Below are 23,171 nucleotides of genomic sequence, written 5' to 3' on the forward strand. Positions count from 1 at the left end.
AAGTTCATTTACAGTGGTGCCCCACAAGACGAATGCCTCGCAAGACGAAAAACCCGCTAGACGAAAGGGTTTTCCGTTTTTCGAGGCGCTTTGCAAGACGAATTTCCCTATGGGCTTGCTTCGCAAGACGAAAACGTCTTGCGAGTCTTGCAAGTTTTTCCCTTCCCCCCCCCCTTTTTCTAAGCCGCTAAGCCGCTAATAGCCGCTTAGCCACTAAGCTGCTAATAGCCGCTAAGCCGCTAATAGCGCTAATAGCGGCTAAGCCACTAATAGCGCTAATCCGCTAAGCCGCTAATAGGGATGCTTCGCAAGACGAAAAAACCGCTAGACGAAGAGACTCGCAGAACGGATTATTTTCGTCTTGCAAGGCACCACTGTATTTTAGTAATTCAACTTAAAAGGTGAAACTTATATATGAGATAGACTCATGACATGCAAAGCGAGATATGTCAAGCCTTTATTTGTTATAATTGTGATGATTATGGCGTATAGCTGATGAAAACCCCAAATTAACAATCACAGAAAATTAGAATATTGTGAAAAGGTGCAGTTGCTATTCAATCCATAACACCTGAGCCTTTAAGTGGTCTCTCAGTCTTGTTCAGTAGGAAGCACGATCATGGGGAAGGCTGCTGACCTGACAGTTGTGCAGAAAGCCATCAATTAGACCCTCCATAAGGAGGGAAAGCCTCAAAAGGATCTATCTATCATCTATCTATCTATCCTCATCTATCTATCTATCTATCTATCTATCTATCTATCTATCTATTAATAATAAATTTTATTTATACCCCGCCCTCCCCAGCGAGAGCCAGGCTCAGGGCAGCTAACACCAATAAAATCACAATAAAAACATAATAGGGGAAAAAGAGGGGGGGCAATTTAAAATACAGGTTAAAATGCAATTTTAAATTCAGCCTCATTTTAAAGTAGCCAATAAATCAAGAACATAAGGGGAGGGAAACATAAGGGTCAGACTGAGTCCAAACCAAAGGCCAGGCGGAACAGCTCCGTCTTGCAGGCCCTGCGGAAAGATGTCAAGTCCCACAGGGCCCTGGTCTCTTGTGACAGAGCGTTCCACCAAGCCGGGGCCAGTGCTGAAAAGGCCCTGGCCCTAGTTGAGACCAGTCTAACCACCTTGCGACTTGGGACCTCCAAAATGTTGTCATTTGTGGACCTTAAGGTCCTCCGCGGGGCATACCAGGAGAGGCGGTCCCGTGGGTACGTGATATACAAGGAAAGGGACAAGGAGGGAAGAGGAAAATCAAAACCTAGACGTGGATTTCTAAACAGATGTTCCTATAAAAGCCAGCTGGCACAGTTCAGGGGCAAGGAGGTGCTTCTGGGCCTCCAGCGAAGCTGATAAAATGAGCCCTCCTGCTTCCTGTATCTCTGCCTGCCGCTGCCTGATGCAACGGCTACCCCCAGGTGACAGCTGAGGGACAAGGAGGCCTGATGGAGCTGGCTTGCCCCAGCAGAGGCATTTGGCCCCTGGGTGTCGGGTTCCTGCCCCTGCTTCAGAGAAATGCCGTCCTAGGAGGAAGTACAGTGGTGCCTCGCAAGACGAAAAGAATCCGTTCCGCGACTCTCTTCGTCTAGCGGTTTTTTTGTCTTGCGAAGCAAGCCCATTGACGGCTTAGCGGATTAGCGCTATTAGCGGCTTTTAGCAGCTTATCAGATAAGTGGTTTAGCGGCTTAGAAAAAGGGGGGGGAAGGGAAAAACCCCCCGCAGGAACTCGCAAGACATTTTCGTCTTGCGAAGCAAGCCCATAGGAAATTCGTTTTGCGAAGCACCTCCAAAACGGAAAACCCTTTCGTCTAGCGGGTTTTCCGTCTTGCGAGGCGTTCGTCTTGCGGGGCACCACTGTAAAGGGAACAGTTCAAGCAAGTAATGAAATGAGAGCGGCCACCTATTTTTTCTTAGTATTATTTTCTACTGGTCCCGCTTTCGTGCCTTGAACAGCAGCCCAGCATACAGAAAGGAAGTTGGCGACGTTTTCTGCTGCAGAGCAGAAATAGTTTCGCCGGCTTGATTTCTGTGGCAGATGAAAAGGCATAGGAGCGAGTCCAGAGAAAACAAACAGATGGCAATCCTGACACCGTGTAAACACCTACAAGCCGTTCAAGCATGGCCATTCAAGGGCATCACATGAGATCTGAGCTCATACGTAGGGTTGCCACCTTTTTGGCAATCACATTTTTGAATTGAAAGCTTTCCCCCCAACATATTAAACACTAGCGTTTAGGCTTGCAACTTTTAAAAATAGCCCTGTTCCTGCAACGTTAATAGCCTCGAAGCTTCCTTGGTTTTCTGGCATGGGGATGGTGCATGGGTGTGTTTTTTCTTTAAATAAATTTTATTAAGTACAAAATAGAAAAAAAATATACAAAGAAATAAAGAAAATATATATAACCAAAGGAAAATTAGAAAATATAAAGAATACAAGTATTTTACCTCTTCACATGCATATAATTATTTGCACCTCTATAAAGCCATGTTCACGGAAAAGAGAAAAAATGAAAGATGAAATATAAGAGAAAAAGAAAAGAAAAGAAAGTCAAGAATGAAGATTTTAAAAGTAGATAAGTATTCACTATACACAACCATTTCAAATCTGCATTTATGTTCAATTATGTATTTCCACCTTATCCATATCTATCTTAATTAAAATATTTTTAAAAGGCTTCCACCGTTTGCCCCACGCGTTTTTAATAATCCATCTGCCATATCCTCTGTTCTTCATATTTTTCCTTTAAGCCTCCTTAACATCTCACTTTATATTTTTTAGGTTACTCACAAGATTATTCTAAACACAGCCAGATTTTGGTAGCCGAGCCCTGGTTTTGTAAGTAATCATTTAGACACTTCCACTGTTTCATGACCATAATTTTGGGTTTTCTCCTTATTAGATCTGTCAATTTTGCTAGCTCCAGGTACTCGCAAAGTTTCCCCAACCATTCTCTTTTTGTTGGAATATTATTCTCTTTCCAATGGAAATGGAGAAAGCTATTGGAATGGGAGTGTTATTCATTTAATTTCTGCTCAAATGTACAAGAGCAGTGTGCCAGCCTTCCGTAGTAGGGCAGGGCAGTAAAAAGCAATCATTAACAGAAAGTGCTATTTGCCCCAGGGCTCCTCCAGACCTCTCTTACATTGTGGGTGTGTTCTACGCATTCGTGGAGTATCCATTCTGCTTTAGCTTGTACCACCATGTTTTCCCCAACGCTAGCACATTGTTGCTGTCCAGAGGGGGGTTTCAGCCCAACAAAACCCAGACAACCACACCCACCTACCCCTCTGGACATTTGCGGCATGCCAAGTTACAATATTTCACCAGGAAGTTGCAAGATGTGCACTAACTGGAAGAGAAGTATTGGCTGCCCCAAAACTCTCGTAGGCACGAATAGTATTGAAAGCGAGACCACATACAATCGCAGTTGTGGGCGTGAAGAAGACAGGCTGGTTATTATTTATTTTATTTCACTGTTAAATTTATATACTGTACCGGCCTTCATCCGAAGATCACAGGGTGGTTTGCAGTATGAAATACATAATATATGATGTAATAACAAACAAACTCGTACCTATAGGACCGCCTCTCCTGTTATGTCCCACGGAGGACCTTACGGTCTTCAAATAAAAACATCTTGGAGGTCCCGGGCCACAGGGAGCTTAGGCTGGCCTCAGCCAGAGTCAGGGCTTTTTCGGCCATGGCCGCGATCTGGTGGAACGCTCTGTCACAAGAGACTAGGGCCCTGCGGGACTTGACATCTTTCCGCAGGGCCTGCAAGACGGAGCTGTTCCACCAGGCCTTTGGCCAGGGCACAGTCTGAACCCCCTCCTTCGGTAATCCTCACAGAACTCTAGCCCAATGGTTGCCATTAATTTGATTTTGAATTGATTTTAGAATGCATTGATTTTAGAATGCATTTCAATTATTTGATTGTGATTTTATGTAAATTGTGTTACTTTTATTGTTGTTAGCTGCTCTGAGCCTGGCTTCCGCTGGGGAGATCAGGAAATAAATAAATTATTATTATTATTATTATTATTATTATTATTATTATTATTATTAAAACAAAAATACCCCCAGCCCATTTAAAAGGCCATAGATTGTTTAATCAGTAAAGCCTGGGTGAAGAGGAATGTTTCTGGCTGGCTCCACTATGTTGACATTGGTTTTTCTGATCTGTGGTATAGATCTGATCTGTGTGGTCAGGCAAGAAGGAAGGATTGGGGTACAATGCTGGCCAGTGGCGTAGCGTGGGGGGTGCAGGGGGGGCCGGCCGCACCGGGCGCAACATCTGGGGGGGGGCTCGCCACCTCCGGAGTCACCGAAGAGCCTCGGGCGCAGGCTGTAGCAGAGCCCCATGTCTCGCGGAACCGACAAGCTGTGCGCGCGTCCAGGCTGAAGGCGTCCGGCAGGCAGCGGCTCTCAGCGCTTGCCGCGGTCCCCGTGCGTCAGGGCCGCGGAGGGCGCGCCAGGCAGCCCCTCCTCACAGCCCCGCTGCCGCCGCCGCTGCTGCTGCAGCTGCTGGGCCATGTTGCATTTTCCTCACCTCTCTGCCCTCCTCCTCCTCCGGGCAAGCGGCGTCGTTTGGGCAGCAGCGCCAGCAGCAACTTGCCTCTGATCACCTGACATGGACCCGCCGCCGCCGCCATGGCTACCTTACCGTAAATACCCCAGGCAGCAGCAAGAAGAAGCTGGCAGCGGCGGCAGGTTAGGGGTTAGGGGCGCAAATTACTTGCCTTGCCCCGGGTGCTGACAACCCACGCTACGCCGCTGGTGCTGGCATCGCAAGAGGTAGGATGAGCTGGAATGGAGTAGCACATTCATAGACACTGCAAATACCAGTCCTGACCCTCCAAATGCCCCTATTTCCCAGCGACAACCCCAGATTTACAAAAGCCATCCCGGTTTCCGATTTGATCACAAAATGTCCTAACTTCCCTTAGGACATCCCTATTTTCATCGGAGAAAGCTTCTATCTTCTTCTTCGGACCAAAGAAGAGTTAACGCACTACAAAGCTTTTGCATGGAATTTGCTTTACAGGCAGGAAAATGTGTGTCTGCAGAGATCTGCACACGTGTAGCCTCATTGTGCATAATTACCTACGTGCTGAATTTGCACCATTTCCTACAGAAATGGACTTCTATGTAAAAATTCCGTGTTATGTCAAGTGGCTCCTAGTCTCAGTGAGCGCTGCTCTGCAACATCATTGCAGATGACTGCATTTTGAATGAAATTCTGTTCCACAAATGGCAGCACATCATGCCACCATAAGATGCGCCACCCTGTACATGCAGCTATAATAGGAATGCATTTAATAGGCATGCATTTTAGTATCTAAAATACAGTACTAAAATCTGACGCAACTGGGCCAGCTATTTCATCTTCCCTCTGCCACTGGTGGCTTTCCATTCCTCATTCGTTCTGCTTTCAAGTAGCCCAGCCCCACCATCGCTACCGGATCTCTCACTTCCTCGATTGGCTGATGCAACATGTGTGCGAAGTAACAGCAGCAGAAGCAGCAACAGCAAGAGAGGCAGTGAAGGGCAAATATTTACATGGACAGAATACAGGATCTTGGAGTATTAACTCATAGCCCTGCTGCATGACGATCTACACTACTGCATAATAGTAAAAAAAGGTAAAGGACCCCTGGATGGTTGTTGTTGTTTAGTCGTTTAGTTGTGTCCAACTCTTCGTGACCCCCTGGACCAGAGCACGCCAGGCACTCCTGTCTTCCAGTGCCTCCCACAGTTTGGTCAAACTCATGCCGGTAGCTTCCAGAACACTATCCAACCATCTTGTCCTCTGTCGTCCCCTTCTCCTTGTGCCCTCCATCTTTCCCAGCATCAGGGTCTTTTCCAGGGAGTCTTCTCTTCTCATGAGGTGGCCAAAGTATTGGAGCCTCAGCTTCACAATCTGTCCTTCCAGTGAGCTCTCAGGGTTGATTTCCTTCAGAATGGATAGGTTTGTTCTTCTTGCAGTCCATGGGACTCTCAGGAGTCTCCTCCAGCACCATAATTCAAAAGCATCAATTCTTCGGCGATCAGCCTTCTTTATGGTCCAGCTCTCACTTCCATACATCATACATACTTAACTGGATGGTTAAGTCCAGTCAAAGGCGACTCTGGGGTTGCGGCGCTCATCTCACTTTCAGGCTGAGGGAGCCGGCATTTGTCCACAGACAGCTTTCCGGGTTATCTGGCCGGCATGACTAAACCACTCTGAGTTCCTTGCAGGAAGGAGGGTACTGTAGCTCAGAGCACCTGCTGTGCAGAAGGTCCCAGCTTCAACCCCTGGCAACTCCGGATAGGGCTGGGAATGCTTCCTGCTGCTCCCAGTCAATGCAGATAATACTGAGCTTAATGGACTCTATATAAGGCAGTTTCCTATGCTCCTATAGCAGGGGTAGGCAACCTAAGGCCCGGGGGCCGGATGCGGCCCAATCACCTTCTCAATCCTGCCTGCAGACGGTGCGGCAATCAGTGTGTTTCTACATGAGCAGAATGTGTGCTTTTATTTAAAATGCATCTCTGGGTTATTTGTGGGGTATAGGAATTCGTTCATTATTCTTTTTTTCAAAATATAGTCTGGCCCACCACATTGCCTGAGGGACGGTGGACCGGCCCACGGCTGAAAAAGGTTGCTGACCCCTGTCCTATGGTAGTAAGATGTCTGCTGGTCACAATGGCTGTGCTCTGCCGCCATAGCTGGAGGCAGAAATGCTTCTGAATCCCAGTTGCTTCCTCCCCTTTTGTCTTAGTTTTGCCCTTGTAGTGCTCAGCAGGGAGGGAGAATTACCGTATTTTTCGCTCTATAAGACGCACCAGACCACAAGACGCACCTAGTTTTTGGAGGAGGAAAACAAGAAAAAAATATATTCTGAATATCAGAAGCCAGAACAGCAAGAGGGATCACTGCGCAGCGAAAGCAGCAATCCCTCTTGCTGTTCTGGCTTCTGGGATAGCCGCGCAGCCTGCATTCGCTCCGTAAGACGCACACACATTTCCCCTTACTTTTTAGGAGGGAAAAAGTGAGTCTTATGGAGCAAAAAATACGTTAGGCGGCTCCACCCTGCCATTGACTCTGGCCCTGCCTGCTTTAGGCCTCTCTCTGCTTTCCACCTTACCTGTTCCAATGCGCACTAGCTGCCGCTTGCACAGCCAGCAGCCTCTGCAGTAGCAGCAGACAGAGGCAGGTACTTCGCTGAGCACCCTGCAAACAGAGCCCAGCGCCTGGCCCCTTTATCAGGCAGATAATGCGTGTGCAATGGAAAACCGAGACCCCGCGGAGGAAAGCGCCAAGGTGGCGAACATCTTTTCTGCAGCTCGGAGCCAAAGTCAAACAAAGTCAAAGACAAAAGAACCTGAGTCATTATGAAAACAAAGGCGACTGAGCAAACAGTGGGCAGTGCCAGGAGGCTGACATTTTTACACCAGAGCAGTAGAGAGGTCAAGGCAGCTCTACTGCAACAGGTTGTGCGCTGGGCAAAGTTCCCCCTCTTCTCTGCTGGTTCGGTAGCATTATCAGTGGTGGTGAAAAGCTCTTGGGGCACATTTGCACCATACAACTAAAGCAGATTGACGCCACTTTAAACAGTCATGGCGTCCCCCAAAGAATCCTGGGAGCTGTCATTTGCTAAAGGGTTGTTAGGGAGACCCTCACGGAGCTGCAATTCCCAGAGTTCCCTGGAAAGAGGAACTCCCTGTCCAAACACTCTGCCCAAAGAGAGCCATTTAATAGGGTCTGCCAAATATAAACAACTAGAAGTCACTTGAAAGCACCAAATAGGCTTGAATTGTAAGTAAATTGGATTTGGGATACGGGTAGCGCTGTGGGTTAAACCACAGAGCCTAGGACTTGCCGAACAGAAGGTCGGCAGTTCGAATCCCTGCGACGGGGTGAGCTCCCGTTGCTCGGTCCCTGCTCCTGCCAGCCTAGCAGTTCGAAAGCACGTCAAAGTGCGGGAAGGTAAACAGCATTATTACTCTTGCTATAAATATCCTCACCTCACACCAAAATGATCTTATCATCGGGCAGTTAATCATCATATGTACTAAGTTCGCATTTTTACTCCCACATCTCCAGCAGTTGTCTGCACTTGTTATTCTCTTCAACAAGGATTTGTTATTTGCTTCAGTTCTACTGGGGGTTTGGCCAACAGGAGTCATCATGCCAGCTGTGGTGGAAACTCTGATATATAGCATGTGGGGCACACAAGTTTGCTATTATTGCCCCAAGTGGGACAGGGACACTGCACGCGCTCAGAAGCATGCCTTCAACGTGATCCAAAGCTCACGCTTCCTTCAAATTTAAGCCCTGAATGGAGCTCTTATATTCTTAATTGTATCAGCGCTCGTTCCAAGGCCTCCCAGACATTTAGGTCCTGTGGATCATTATCCACCTCCTTCACCCCACCGCTCAGAAGCGATGCAAGTCACGGCTTGGCAAGCTGGGCATGATGAGACTGATGTTCTCAAGTGATAAAGGATCCTCAGCGCCCATCTTGCAAGAATAACAGCTTTATAAGAAAGGGGCAAAACTTACAGTTGAGCTGATGATGAAAGGGCATGTCTGAGATTTAATTTCCTCTATCTCTGCATCCCTGTGGGTGCCATAGATAGCACTGGGAGGGCAGAAGGCCAGGAACAACAAGAATCAGTTGCAGAAGGAGAGGCGTCCTGTCTAGGGAAGGAGTTTTGCCACTTGTGTGACTACTAGTGGGCCAAAAAATGCCTGTCCTGTTTAAACAAGGCATAATTGAGATGAATTTTCTTCTTGCGGAGAAAATTTCCTTGTCCCCGGAGCTAGGGCAGAGCCGGTAATTATGAAGTTATGGTGTAATTATCGTGAGAATGTGTGCAATTAGGCAAGCGCAGGCCTTTCTGGAGTTCCTGACATTCACGCCTCGACGGAATGATCTGGCAAGGCTGACCATGGGCTGGGGAGATGTCCCAAAGACACCTCTTCTCCTTCTCCTCTTCCTCTCTCTGCTTGAATGAATGCTTCAGATTTCAGGGCTCTTCCAACAAAGCCCTATAGGTGCTCAGCAGGTGAATCAGGAGAGAAGAAGATCCAGCCAGTACCAAAGCCTGGAGTCTCCTTGAGCTAAATGTGAAAAAAAATCCCATCCAGGCATCCTTTATTTTGGGCCTTCATGATGACATGTTCATGATGGTGTTCCGTATGTCATATGCAGTCTCACTTTCAATCTTCTTTGCACCTGCAAAAGTTTCCAACGAGTGTGTGCCCTGCGACTTCCTCTTGAAACTTTCTATACTATAAATCAGGCTTCCTCAACCTCATGTCCTCCAGATGTTTTGAGACTACAGTTCCCATCATCCCTGACCACTGGTCCTGCTAGCTAGGGATCATGGGAGTTGTAGGCCAAAAACATCTGGAGGGCCAAGGTTGAGGAAGCCTTCTATAAATATTCCTGGGGTTTTCTTGGTCTTGCCAGTGTGGTGCAGTGGTTAAGAGTGGTAGTCTCGTAATCTGGGGAACCGGGTTCGCGTCTCCGCTCCTCCACATGCAGCTGCTGGGTGACCTTGGGCTAGTCACACTTCTCTGAAGTCTCTCAGCCCCACTCACCTCACAGAGTGTTTGTTGTGGGGGAGGAAGGGAAAGGAGAATGTTAGCCACTTTGAGACTCACTAGGGTAGTGATAAAGCGGGATATCAAATCCAAACTCCTCCTCTTCTTCTTCTTCTTCTTCTTCTTCTTCTTCTTCTTCTTCTTCTTGCTTTTGTTGTGCTGTAGCACAAGATTGCTCCTCTGGATGGCAATAACGAAGTAACACTGATGAAGCATTGAAGAACAGCTAATGATGTGTGGACGGTCCAGCATAGGCACCCCCAAACTCGGCCCTCCAGATGTTTGGGGACTACAACTCCCATGATCCCTAGCTAACAGGACCAATGGTCAGGGATGATGGGAATTGTAGTCCCAAACATCATCTGGAGGGCTGAGTTTGGGGATGCCTGGTCCAGCATAATGACATGTTGCATAATGCACCCACCAAAAAATTCACCAATCTGGAGGGAACCAAAACCTTATTTTCTTAACAGAAGACCATTCCTGCTCAGTCAGGCCACTGGCCCAAGTAGTCCAGGATCCTGTTCTCAGTGTGGCCAACCAGATCCCTGGATTTAGCACAAGAGACCTCTTTGCAAGATCAGAAGCTGCCATGCTGGGGAACTCCTTCTGGAGAGAATAACGAAGGCACTTGTAAGCCTCTTAACGTGTCGCTTAATGAGGTATGAGGTTGCCAGTTCACCCTTCCAATTTCTCATTTACAGGCTGGGGTTCACAAGGTCCAGGGTCTTCTGTGAGTGACCCTGGATTTGGCCAAGCCTGGGGGACAGAAAAGGTTGTCGTGCAAAAGCTACGTGCGTGGAATACATCCACCTGGCAAGGGCTCTGCAGCTTTTAATTAACAAGCAACTGATGTTTCTCGTTAATAACAAATCAGAAGGCTGACCTGTCCGTGTTCTGCGAGGCCGTTTTCAGAAAGTGCACCCAGCACACCCCACCGTTCTGTGATAATTTTTCGCAGGACTAAGGGGAGGAGACTTGCTGACTGAAGACATAGTTCATCCATACTGCTGAGAGAGCAGGAATCCCAGAATCAAACGGCGTTTTCTTCTGCAGGAAAATGGGGCAGAGTGGAAAAGGGAGGTGGGATAACGCTACCAGAAAAGCTTCTCACTCCTCTTCACTTGGGAGGTGCCCACAGGAAGAAGAGGAGGAGTTTGGATTTGATATCCCGCTTTCTCACTACCCTAAGGAGTCTCAAAGTGGGACAGCCGTGGCGCTGTGGGTTAAACCACAGAGCCTAGGACTTGCCGATCAGAAGGTCGGCAGTTCAAATCCCCGCAACGGGGTGAGCTCCCGTCACTTGGTCCCAGCTCCTGCCAACCTAGCAGTTCGAAAGCACGTCAAAGTGCAAGTAGATAAATAGGTACCGCTCCGGCAGGAAGGTAAACGGCATTTCCATGCGCTGCTCTGAAGCGGCTTAGTCATGCTGGCCACATGACTCGGAAACTGTCTACGGACAAACGCCGGCTCCCTCAGCTAATAAAGCGAGATGAGCACCACAACCCGAGAGTCGGTCACGACTGGACCTAATGGTCAGGGGTCCCTTTACCTTTACCTTTAAGGAGTCTCAAAGCGGCTAACAATCTCCTTTCCCTTCCTTCCCCACAACAAACACTCTGTGAGGTGAGTGGGGCTGAGAGACTTCAGAGAAGTGTGACTGGCCCAAAGCCACCCAGCAGCTGCATGTGGAGGAGCGGGGAAGCGAACCCGGTTCACCAGATTATGAGTCCACCGCTCTTAACCACTACACCACACTGGCTCTCAAGGGGGCTGCCTCTTGGGCTTCCACTGCCTTAGATGGCTGCCTTAGGTAGCCCGGCCACGACTGTAGTCCCAACACATCTGGAGGGTACCACATTGGCTAACCCTGACTTGAGGCATATCCAGATCAAATTATTTCATTTGAATGCTAGTTTAATGTAATGTGGTGAAGGCGCTAAAAAGAGACACTAATGATTCCTCCTTGAAATATGGTTCCCAGGGCTTCCTAGGGAGAGGAATGCTTAGAATCATAGAATCATAGAACTGTATTAATTCAGTTTAGATGTATACTTTAGACATGTTGTAACCCAGGATCTGTAATATTCATGATGCTGCTACTGTCCCTCTCTTCTGCCAGCTGTTCATCCCTCCTCTAAACAGTTGCTTCTCAATCTCCCAAATTGCTTATGTTTTTCTCCAGAACTCACAGGTGTGTTCCTTTCCGATGGCCTCAACAATTCAAAATGGCATTTTTTTTTAGAAGAATGCAGAACTGAAAGCTGTCATTGGAGGGTTCAGCCTGGGTTGGCAGAAGAGAGGTTATTGCAGCTCATGGTGTGTATTTTCCAGTACCTCTTGCTGAGTTCACAAGTAAACTCCTCTTCGGAAGGATATAGATAACCAAGAAGTCAGGGTCTAAAATTACCAGCTATATAAAGGAGGTGGTTGTGTAATATGTGGAAGGGAAATGAGTCCTAGCCGAAGCACATGGCTTCAATATGATTTAACCTGTGCAAGATGTATATAGGGAATTAAAATTATTATTTTTTAATTTTACTATATACAGTGGTACCTCGGGTTACAGACGCTTCAGGTTACATACGCTTCAGGTTACAGACTCCGCTAACCGAGAAATGGTGCTTCAGGTTAAGAACTTTGCTTCAGGGTGAGAACAGAAATCTTGCTCCGGCGGCACGGCAGCAACAGGAGACCCCATTAGCTAAAGTGGAGCTTCAGGTTAAGAACAGTTTCAGGTTAAGTACGGACCTCGGAACGAATTAAGTACAGTACTTAACCCGAGGTACCACTGTATATGCCAAGTATATATGCAAATAATTTTTCAGAAAGGGAGCAGGTAGAAAATAGATTCTACAATGTTTAGCACAGTACTTACTGACAAACTCATCCATATGATTCAATCTTGTTCCGCTACAACAATAAGAGTCTCTAACAGTCCATAAGTGTGTGTGGTTTCCGCCCCCAATGAGAATTTATAATAAGAAATTTCATTAGCATCGCCATGATGCTAGATGGCAGCCTATCAAAAAGTTTCAGCCCATTTTGGTTCCTGATTGGCTAGAACTCCACTGGCAGTTAGGTTTCACCTCCTACACTATACATCTCCTCACAGAACTACAATTCCCAGAGTGAAACCCAGGATTCTTTTGGGGGGAGCCACAACTGTTTAAAGTGGCATGATGGGGCCTTCATGTGCTTTTGTGCATCTCCTATAAATTTAATATCAGTGCGCTTTGCACTTTGTGGGATGGTACATGCCCCATAAACAAGAGCCAACTTTTCTGGGCTTGTGTGCAGATACGCAAATCAGAGACACTCTTGTGGGTACCACACAAACATACATATCATATCTAAGCACATATAGTGGTACCTCGGGTTACATATGCTTCAGGTTACATACACTTCAGGTTACAGACTCCGCTAACCCAGAAATAGTACCTCAGGTTAAGAACTTTGCTTCAGGGTGAGAACAGAAATCGTGCTCTGGCGGTGCAGCGGCAGCGGGAGGCCCCATTAGTTAAAGTGGTGCTTCAGGTTAAGAACAGTTTCAGGTTAAGAACAGACCTCTAGAATGAATTAAGTTCTTAACCCGAGGTACCACTGTACTATTCTCTGGGCTCCAACAGAATGCTTCTTTCAAGCTTAACTCACCAGGAAAGTCCGCTCAGGGCACCCGTGGGCACCATCATGGCGGTCTCCGAACTGGATGTTCCTATTACCCTTAATTATACCCCAACTCCACCTGAGGCAGCCTCACCTTGCCTGGATCATTGCCATGATTGATTAAGGACATGACACTTAGAATCATAGAGTTTGGAGGGACCCCAAGGATCATCCAGTCCAGGTCAACAAACTTACTGTGCCTCGGACCAGTGTCTCCAGCGCCAATCGCGCAGCGGACCGGAGGGCGGGGGTACGCGCGCCCATATGCATGTGCACACACTATTTCCAGCGTACTTCCGGGTCGGAGGAGGCCCATGCACACAAGCTATTTCTGGTGCTCCTCCGATGTGATGGCCTGGGAATCCGATTCAGAGGCTGAACCGGAGGAATCCCAGCCTGCACAGGAGTCCCCACCTCCAGGGCCAGCTGAACTGGGGCAGGGCCTTGATTCTGAAGCGCCTGCACCTGTGCCGGATCCTCAGGAGCAGGAACCAGGTGAATCCACTCTGGCTCCAGAGGTGGTTGAGGACTCAGTGCCTGCAGGTGAGTCTCCCCCTGGGCCCAGTAACCCTTCAGCCTCTCCTGAACTGCAGAGGCTCAGGGCAGAGAGGCGGAGGGAACTGGTTTCTCCCAGGAGGAATGCTCGCCTTAAGGCCAGGAGAGGCGGGTCTCCTGGGGGCCGGGACCACCCTGGCCTCAGAGAAGATAAAGGCCAGTTAGCCCGGTCCCAGGTTGCGGGAGCAACATCATTGATGAGCTGTTTCGGCCAGCATCCAGTCCTGTTTTCCCCAGAGTTCCTGTCCTTGCCCGGCTTCCCGCTGTGGACCCCGCTTCGCCCGAGGAGGACTGTCTGCCGACCCTCAACTCAGGTCCTGGACCTTGCCCCACGGTAACCTCCCCCCCCGGACCAGCACATCCGACCCGGATGTGTACCGGAAATAATGCTTGTGCATGCACACAATGCTTGCACATGCGCACAAGCTATTCCAGTGCTCCTCTGACCCAGAAGTGGGCAGCCGCACAGCGTAGCACCGGTAAGAGCGGGCGGTGGCAGCAGGCATTGCTGCAGGCCGGATAAACGAGTACCTCAGGCCTTCTCCGGCCCACAGGCCTTAGTTTGGGGACCCCTGATCCAGTGCAACCCCCTGAAATGCAGCTGTCCCATTTGGCGATCGAACCTGCAACTTTGGCATTATCACCCCAACTTGCCCAGGCTGGCTTGGAAGACAGGCCACTGCCTCCGAAAGCTTACAATCCAAATTTAACCAAAAGGCAGGGAGAGAGAAATATGAACCCGTGCAGTTTCACGCCCGTCATTTCTGCAGAAACCGAGGAAGAAGGGCTGAATGAAAATGTTGCAATGTAGGAGGAGAACAGCAAGCATAGCCTGGAGCATTGAAGTCGGGCTCTTGCATTGCAACAGAGGCGCTGCCATGGGGCTTCTCTTTCCTTTGCTGTCTCGGAGCCAGGTGAAGCAAGATGTTCTGGGCCATCCTGTGGGAGGAGGCCGGACAGCAGCTCTTGCCCACGTCAGAGCTGACCTTCCAGAAAACTCAATGGGGGAAGTTTGAGAAGGGAGAACGTATTGTAGTCAATAAACTCTTTGCTGCTTCAGCCGTTTTGTTCAGATTGCATTTTAAGGAGCAGGATTAAAGGTTTTAGGACCCACTTCTCACAGGGTATCCGGCTGTTTTGGGACTACAATTCCCATCGTTCCTGACTGCTGGCATTGATGGCTTCGCTCTGCCCTGAGGATCCTACCCAAGGTGTCCTCTCTCCTATGTCAGACTATCTGGCTCTCCTCTAACTTCCGCAGGGTCTGGTGCAGCTTGCATGGCCAGCAGTCAGGAACGATGGGAGTTGTAGTTCACAAAATCTGTGGGTGGGCTAGTATTGCCACTAGACAAAGTTTCAATAATTTCCGGTGAGCTGCTTTTCCAACTCGCTTGTTGGACTCTCTGCATACCGGAGAGGCTGGAAAATCAGTATACAAAATCCTTGCTATGATATTGTTTTTATTTATTACATTTATATCCCATCCGCAATGCTTACTGTTAAGTTGTGGTTGAACATATCAGACAACACAGTGATTCTTCAAACAGCTGTTTATTCATAGGCCAGAACAGAACTGCTATATAAGCAGCCAGCCTGCTTATATAGAGCTCCAACTACAACGCAACAGTAACCACTTTCTGTAACTATCCAATCACTGAATACAGATAGGTAGCCGTGTTGGTCTGCCATAGTCAAAACAAAACAAATTCCTTCCAGTAGCACCTTAAAGACCAACTAAGTCAGTTCTTGGTATGAGCTTTCGTGTGCATGCACACTTCTTCAGATACACTGAAACAGAAGTTTCCAGACCCTTCTATATAGTGAGAAGGTGGGGAGGGGTCCTTTTTAGAACTAAAATACCCAACAGATGAAGTTAGACAACAGATCAACAGAGCCAGACTGATACCCAGAGAGAACTTGCTGCAAGACAGACCCAAAAAAGAAAATAACAGAACACCTGTAGTCATCACATACAGCTCCCAAGTTAAAACAGTACAACGCATCATCAGAGATCTACAACCTCTCCTGGACAATGACAGTTCTCTTTCTCAAGCTCTGGGAGGAAGACCTTTCATTGCCTACAGACAGCCACCCAGTCTTAAACAACTCCTAACCCACAATAATACTACAACCAGACCTAACACGGACACTGGCACCAGAGCCTGCAATAAACCCAGATGCCAACTTTGCTGCCACATACACCCGGACAACACCATTACTGGCCCCAACAACATCACACATACCATCTCGGGACTATTTAATTGCTCATCGTCTAACATTGTGTATGCCATAAAATGCCAACAGTGTCCTTCAGCTCTCTATATTGGACAAACAGGCCAGACCTTACGCCAAAGAATAAACGGACATAAATCGGACATCAGGAATCACAAGACAGAGAAACCAGTAGGAGAACATTTCAATCTCCCAGGACATTCTATACAAGATCTCAAAGTAGCTGTTTTACTACAAAGGAATTTCAGAAATAGACTGGAAAGAGAAGCTGCTGAATTACAACTTATCACCAAACTCAAAACAATGGAGAAACCTGGTCTGAACAAAGACCTTGGATTCTTATCTCATTATACATGACAAAGCCATTTTTCACCTTTTCACCCCTTGCTTTTTCCTGTAAGACCTATTGCAGTCGTTAAGAGTCGTCAACAGGCTCATCGCAGCTATCTGCCAATCACCCATTCCCACCACCCTTCTGAGTAATACCCCTCCCCACCTTCTCACTATATAGAAGGGTCTGGAAACTTCTGTTTCAGTGTATCTGAAGAAGTGTGCATGCACACGAAAGCTCATACCAAGAACTGACTTAGTTGGTCTTTAAGGTGCTACTGGAAGGAATTTGTTTTGCAATCACTGAATGTCACTTTCAATCCCTTATTTGCATATGTGGACCTGAGTGAAAACTATCTACAGTATCCTCCTGCTGGCCCAGGGTGAGAACTTCAGTACATAACAGTTACTAGCCATGACAGCTATGCATTACGCCCCTGAATACAAGCGAGGAAGTGTTAGTGTTGCACTCAGGTCCTGCTTACGGGTTTTGCACACGCATCTGGTTGGCCACTGTGGGCTCAGGATGCTGGACTAGGCAGGTTTTTGGCCTGATCCAACATGGCTGCCCTTATGCTAAATGTGCAACTGATAAACCTGTCCCTGGAGGAGGGAGCTTCCCTCACCCTTTGAATAATATGTTTATGGAAATGTTGTTGTTCACATTAATGACTTTCTGGTATGCGGGGTGGGTAGGCCAGGTAGTTAATTTAGTTAGCCTAAGTTAATTAACTCAGAGCTCCGGGGAGGGGCCTCCTTTTTTTGCGCGGTCTAACCGCCGGCTGAGGCAACATCCCTTCGCCCTGAGGTAAAAAGAAGCGCAAAAGGCCTGTTGGGCGGGAAACCTCGTCAGAGGCTCATTGGGCCGCCCATCCCCACCAATCCCCGCCCCTTTTTCCCCTCCTGAAGAACATGACGTCAAAGAGACCCCGCCCCCTTTCCCCCCTCGCCCCTGGTAGGGAACACTTTATATCGATCGCGCCCCGCCCTTCATGACGTACAAACCCCTTCAGCCAACCCGGTGCCGAATTCCAGGAGCCACCGCCCATGTCCCCGCCCAGAAGGGGCGTGTCCTCCTCCCCGAAAAGAGAAGAGCCGCATGGGCACTCCCCCGGCACTTCCCGCGTGGCGGAGAGCGGAGCCGGGTCCGTCCAGCGGGGGATCAGGGCGGCCACGTGGAAATCGGAGCCGGCAGTGGTTTAAAGGAACTTCCCTGGGGAGGAGCCTGAAGCAGCAGCAGCACGAGGAATCCACTGGATCCCGCTGGACCCACCTGATCTGGCCGAGGGAACCCCGCACCTGGTTCCGCGTGGCGCTTATTCCATTGTGCGCCAAATCGCATCCCGATTTTGGGAGCTTTACGCGTGGGAACTTGGCCGCAGCTGCCGCTTCTTCCTTAAGAAATTCCTGATTTGGTGCATTTTTTACCAGATCTCTTTCCATTTCCGCCCTCCCTTCTTATTTTTGTGTGTGCTTTTAATTGCTCCGCGATGGCGGCGGAGAAATTCCCCGGCGCCTCCAACGGGAGCATCGGGGCTCCGGCGCACGTCGGAATGGAGGTCCCCGAGGGCGGCGGCAAGAGCAGCCTGGGCGCGTCCCGCCTGCGGGGCTGCCTGCGAGCCAACCTGCTGGTGCTGCTGACGGTGGCCGGGGTGGTGGCGGGCGTGGTGGTGGGGCTCGGGGTGCGGCAGCTGCCGGGCGGCGGGCTGAGCCGCGTGGACATCCTGCTGTTCTCCTTCCCGGGGGAGCTGCTCCTGCGCTTGCTGAAGATGATCATCTTGCCCCTGGTGGTCTGCAGCCTGGTGGCGGGCGCTGCCAGCCTGGACCCGGCTGCCTTGGGGCGCTTGGGCGGCTGGGCGATGCTCTTTTTCCTGCTCACCACCCTGCTGGCGTCCTCCATCGGCGTCGCCCTGGCCTTCATCATCAAGCCCGGAGAGGGGGCGTCGGCCCCCAAGCTCTTCGGCGACGAGGCGGCCGTGCCCGAGCCCAAGCAAGTGGTCGACTCCTTCCTCGACCTCATCAGGTGAGCGGGGAAGGGGAATTCGGGTTTCTGCAGGCGTCGCATGCTCAGAGGCACTCTTGGAATCGTAGAGTTGGAAGGGGTCCCCTGCAAAACAGGAACCCTGCGCACAGCCGCCCCTGGCTGGGCTCGATCCGTCAACCTTCTGGTTAACAGCCAGATGTACAGCTTGTTGCTGTTTTTTTGGTTTTTTCAAAGTACAGTGGTACCTCGGGTTACATACGTTTCAGGTTACATATGCTTCAGGTTACACACTCCGCTAACCTAGAAATAGTGCTTCAGGTTAAGAACTTTGCTTCAGGATAAGAACAGAAATCGGGCTCCGGCGGTGTGGCGGCACAGGAGGCCCCATTAGCTAAAGCGGTGCTTCAGGTTAAGAACAGTTTCAGGTTAAGTACGGACCTCCGGAACGAAGTAAGTACTTAACCCGAGGTACCACTGTATAGCTGGCACTGCATTTTATACTTTGTACAATTGCACATTTCAGCAAACCAAAGCAGTCATGTAAACTCTGGAAAGGAGCAATTAATTTGAAAGGGAATATCACCTGTACATCTATGGCCAGAAGGCAGCGATGTAAAACCCAGTGCGAGGAACGGGATATCGCTTCCCCATAGGCACTCCTGTTTGTCCAGTGTTAGTGCTGTTGCCCACCTTCCAGGAGGAACTCCATCAAGGCTGAACCCTGGGGTTAAAGCCACACGTGGCAGGAGCAGTTAACTGCATCTTAATGTGGCGGTTCATTTCTGCCAGCTAGGTGGATCCTCCTGAGAAAGCCATGCCCCATGGGTAGTGTATTCTGAAAGCGGATACATAGTCGTGGTTGCTTTGCAGGCGTGTGAATACCAAAGGTTTTTTTTAGGTCTTTGCATGTTAATCACTAGCCATAAAATCTTGACCATATAGTAGCTCGTGCACTTAGCCATCAAACCTTACAGTGGGTAGGCTAGTTATAGAATTTGTAATTTGGATGTGTTCAGGGCACTGTCTCTTTATTGCTTAAAATGCACAAATTCTTGCTCAGTTAAAGACTGGGGGGAGAGAAGAGCAACCCCCTTGAGGCTCATATATGAGGTGTGCTGGGGGGGGGGGAGAGCTTCTGTGCAAAGGAATAGATGCTTCCTTTGCAGGGCAGGCGGTTAAAAAAAAAGGGGGTACTGTGTTCCAACTATTCCCTTGGCCAAAATATGCATTACTTTAGTGGAAACAGAAGGAGCATGTGTTCATGCGTCTCCTCCCTCTTGTTTGTGGGACATGGCCCTGGAATGCTTCTTTTTTTAAAAAAAAACCCTGGGATGGTGTGTCATGCGAGGACAAACATTGCCTCTCTGTCTTCTCGCATTTTCTTGGATCTGTTTATTCCACCCTCCGTGTCACGCATGCCTTTATGAGCTGGAATATAATCCGGTGTAAGAGGATCGCATTTCTCCCAACCAACGGGAAAGCCTTCTCCTGCCTCCTCCAGAGAACCAGAGAAAAGGGCCGAAATGTCTCAATCCGTGCTAAAATGCGCCCTTTCAGAAAGGCTATGGGTCACAGGGTGTAGAGCCCTCTCCCCCCTCCTTCCACCGATGGGGGTACAGAATGTTCTAAGACGGTCATCCTGCTCTGTCATGGCTCTTTTCCCGCTCCCTTCCTGGCAGTTTTTGAAATAATGTCATCCTTCCTGACGAAAATGGAAATTTCGGACGGGTGCAGGAGTGGGAGGCCTGGAATGTGCCGGGATTAGGGTGGCGTCTGCATCTTCTTACTGAATCCAGGGTGGTTGTGGTGGGCCGGCTGGCCTTCTCTGGGCAGTGTGAAAAACACTTTGTCAGGGCAGAGAGGGCTGTGGCAAGGAACAGCTGCTTCCGTTGCAGAGGGATGCGGAGACCTTGCGCCAGGTTTCTCTTCCCCTCACACCCTCCAGATGTTTTAATCTACAACTCCCTTTGAGGCCCCAACCAGCACAGTGAGTTGTAGTCCAAAACATCTGGAGTAGCACCAGTTTAAGAGACGGCTGGTACATGGTTTTATTTGGTGGCAGAAAACATCTCATTATACACAATTGGCTGGCAGCCCCACTTGGAAAAGGAACTTGAAGGTATCGAATCGCCATTTCTGATTACGGGCCACTTCAGCAAAACTGGATGGCAGTCTTAGATTAGTAGTTTTCAACAGATGCAGGCCTTGTATTTGTGGACCCCATTCTTGTTCTTTTAGCATACGGTGCTCCTGTTAGAAAGAAACTCGGATATGTAAGCTAGGTGCCTTAGACCAAGGTTACAGTCACCAAAATGGAATGTCTAGCTGTCATTTTTGGGCGGCTCTTGAGTCATATTTTTCCAAGGAAAGCCAGACTGCGGTTGATTCTCAGTTAAACGTCTGGCTAGTTCAGAGCACAGCCTTGAGCTGGGTTAAGACCTTTGAGAACTTAAAAGAAGAAAAGTCACTTGATCCCGAGATAGTCTGCGTATCGACCTATTCCCGATCTCTTCTTCTTAATAGTGAGTGCTTCTGCTACCCAGGCATCTTCACTTGGTCGCATGTAGTTGAAAGCCAGGTGCAAAATGTGTGCCTGGTCCATCACTGCTGCTCATCTGCAGGTCAGGAGAGCTGGTGGACTGAAGATGTCATAACCCAGAGCATGCCAGCTTTGTACTGAGTACCTTGCGGGGTTAGTCCAAAGATCCATTGACCGGTTACATGCCTCCTAGGAGTAATAGCAAGCACCCAAAAGCCTTTCCCTCTGGGCTCATTCTGCCGAAGCGGTGCTATCTTTGAATGCGTCTCTCCTGGCGAGGCGATTCTGGTCCACGTCGCTGTGGCTGCAGGTCGCCTTTTATTGAAAATGCTTCCCCCCTTCCCGCTGCCCAATGCTAGTTGTGCTGCTGGTTGCTGTGGCAACCATGCAGCGCTCATTTCCGCAGGTTTAATGATAGCTGTGCAAAGATAATACGGGGCTGTAATCTAATCTACAGGTCCTCTAGACAGATTTCCTCTTGTGGGAACCTGACAGGCAGAGGGGTGAGCATCTACAGGGATGCTTGCCGACATTAACACTCACCTGGCAGATTGGAACCTGGCAGGTAGCTGTGGCGTGTCCAAGGCCTCTGCCAACTGTGCTGGCTTTCTATTGCAGAGGGATTTAACAACAACAAAAAACCCCATAAATAAGGAAATGTGCAATTGCTGGCCTGCAGTCTGTTCCACCACCTCATTCTGGTCATACACAGGCCAGGTTAGAATTGTTTCGAGGATGCACGGTTCCTCAATGGAATAGAACAGTCTTTCACAAAAGGTCCCAAGTTCAGTCTTTGTATCGCTGGTTAAAAATAGAATTGAGCATCAGGTGATGAAGATGTTTTCTGCCAGAGATCCTGAAGAGCTGCAATATTGGTGTGTTTGTGTCACCATCCCAGATAGAAAATTACGAGAACCACCTTGTTTTTCTTTATCTGACCTGGATCTTGGAAGCACTGGAACATCCTGTCCACGCATAAAGCAGATTTATTTTTTATCTCATATTCTTTATTGAAAGATAAAAGAATACATAATGACATGCAGACAGGGTAAGATAAGACACAAAAAGGAAGAAAGGAAGAAAAGAAACAGTAGAAAACAGAACAGCAACAAATGTATAAATTACAAGAAAATGTTATTGTAGTTACAGTACTCAGACCATAAGCTAATACAGTATTTATATAACAGATTTTTTTGGCTACAGAGTACTTGAGAACTTGCGTAGAGACCCCTGCTCCCAGCCCAGCCTACCAGCTGGAACTGACACCCCATGTGATGCATGCACAATAGATGGCCCAATGTTTTGTGATCATGTGGGTTGTTCTCTTCCACTTTTCCTCGCACTGTTGCAACCTCTGGGCACCTGCCACAGCAAAGCACTTGCCCGGGCGCTGTGCCCCTGAGACACAAAGTTCCAAGGAGCTGGGGAAAGCTAAGAAATAGCAAGAACCAGTTCCCCCACTTCCTCTGCCCAGACACATGCTCCCAGTCCAGGATCTGTTGCAAGACCTTTTTTCCGCATAGCTTGGAGTTGTGGGTGCCACGTAGAGATAATTTTTACCCTCTCCAAGATGGGAATCTTTAATTTCAGGGCTGGCTGGGTTTTAACATTCCCCACCCCGGGTGGGGGTATAGAAGCCTTTTTATATACCTGCCCATTACCAAATTTGGTATTCTGGTAACCCTTACCTCCTCCTTTCTTCCACCTCCCCCCCCCAAAAAAAAACCCCTCTGTGCGTGTAACAACAATCACAAACTACAATGTTGCAGGAGAATGTGGACTGGTTGAATTGCCTTCCCTAACCTCCAGGATAATGGGGTTTCAGCTCATTTTCCACAACCGTTGGTCCTTTGGGCAGGGGCAGATGGGAGCTGGAATCCAAAACATCTGGAAGGCACAAAAGCGTTAGCAGGGCGATCTATAGCGTCGAGCTATTGCCTCCGCAAGCAGTTTCTTAATGCCGAAGAGAGAAAATCTAATAAAATTGTACCGTGGCTACCAATTAACCTTGGTTGCAGCTCTTTAGGGTCTCAAACACAGAAGCATTTTGCAGCTCCCACATACAACCAGTGTTAGAAATTAGGCAGACGTGTTTTGCGACTGGCGTGGGTCCCATTGCGACCACGTGGAGGTCTCTGGACGCCGGACTGGGGAAAGCCAACCGTCACACAGAAGGATCTGAAATATTTCCCTCGAAGCTTGACTTTGTTTTGTTCTGGATTGTTTGGCCTGACGTTTCAATGTGCTGTAAGTCTCTTC

General features: G+C 48.7%; 1 protein-coding gene and 1 long non-coding RNA gene across 2 annotated transcripts in view; one reads left to right on the top strand and one right to left on the bottom strand.

The window, feature by feature from the left end:
- Positions 1 to 23,171, bottom strand: part of LOC309346269 — a 242,295-nt gene that overhangs the window by 134,372 nt on the left and 84,752 nt on the right. The window lies entirely within an intron of this gene.
- SLC1A5 (solute carrier family 1 member 5) overlaps positions 17,490 to 23,171 on the top strand; it is a 43,606-nt gene continuing 37,924 nt past the window's right edge. Inside the window, exon 1 of the mRNA XM_081869127.1 lies at positions 17,490 to 18,412. Within this exon, the coding sequence (XP_081725253.1) occupies positions 17,880 to 18,412 (533 nt within the window). The 5' untranslated portion in view covers positions 17,490 to 17,879. The remainder of the gene's footprint in view (positions 18,413 to 23,171) is intronic.

The sequence above is a fragment of the Podarcis erhardii genome, assembly GCF_964252035.2.
Source record: "Podarcis erhardii genome assembly, chromosome: 7".
NCBI classification, from domain to species: Eukaryota; Metazoa; Chordata; class Lepidosauria; order Squamata; family Lacertidae; genus Podarcis; species Podarcis erhardii.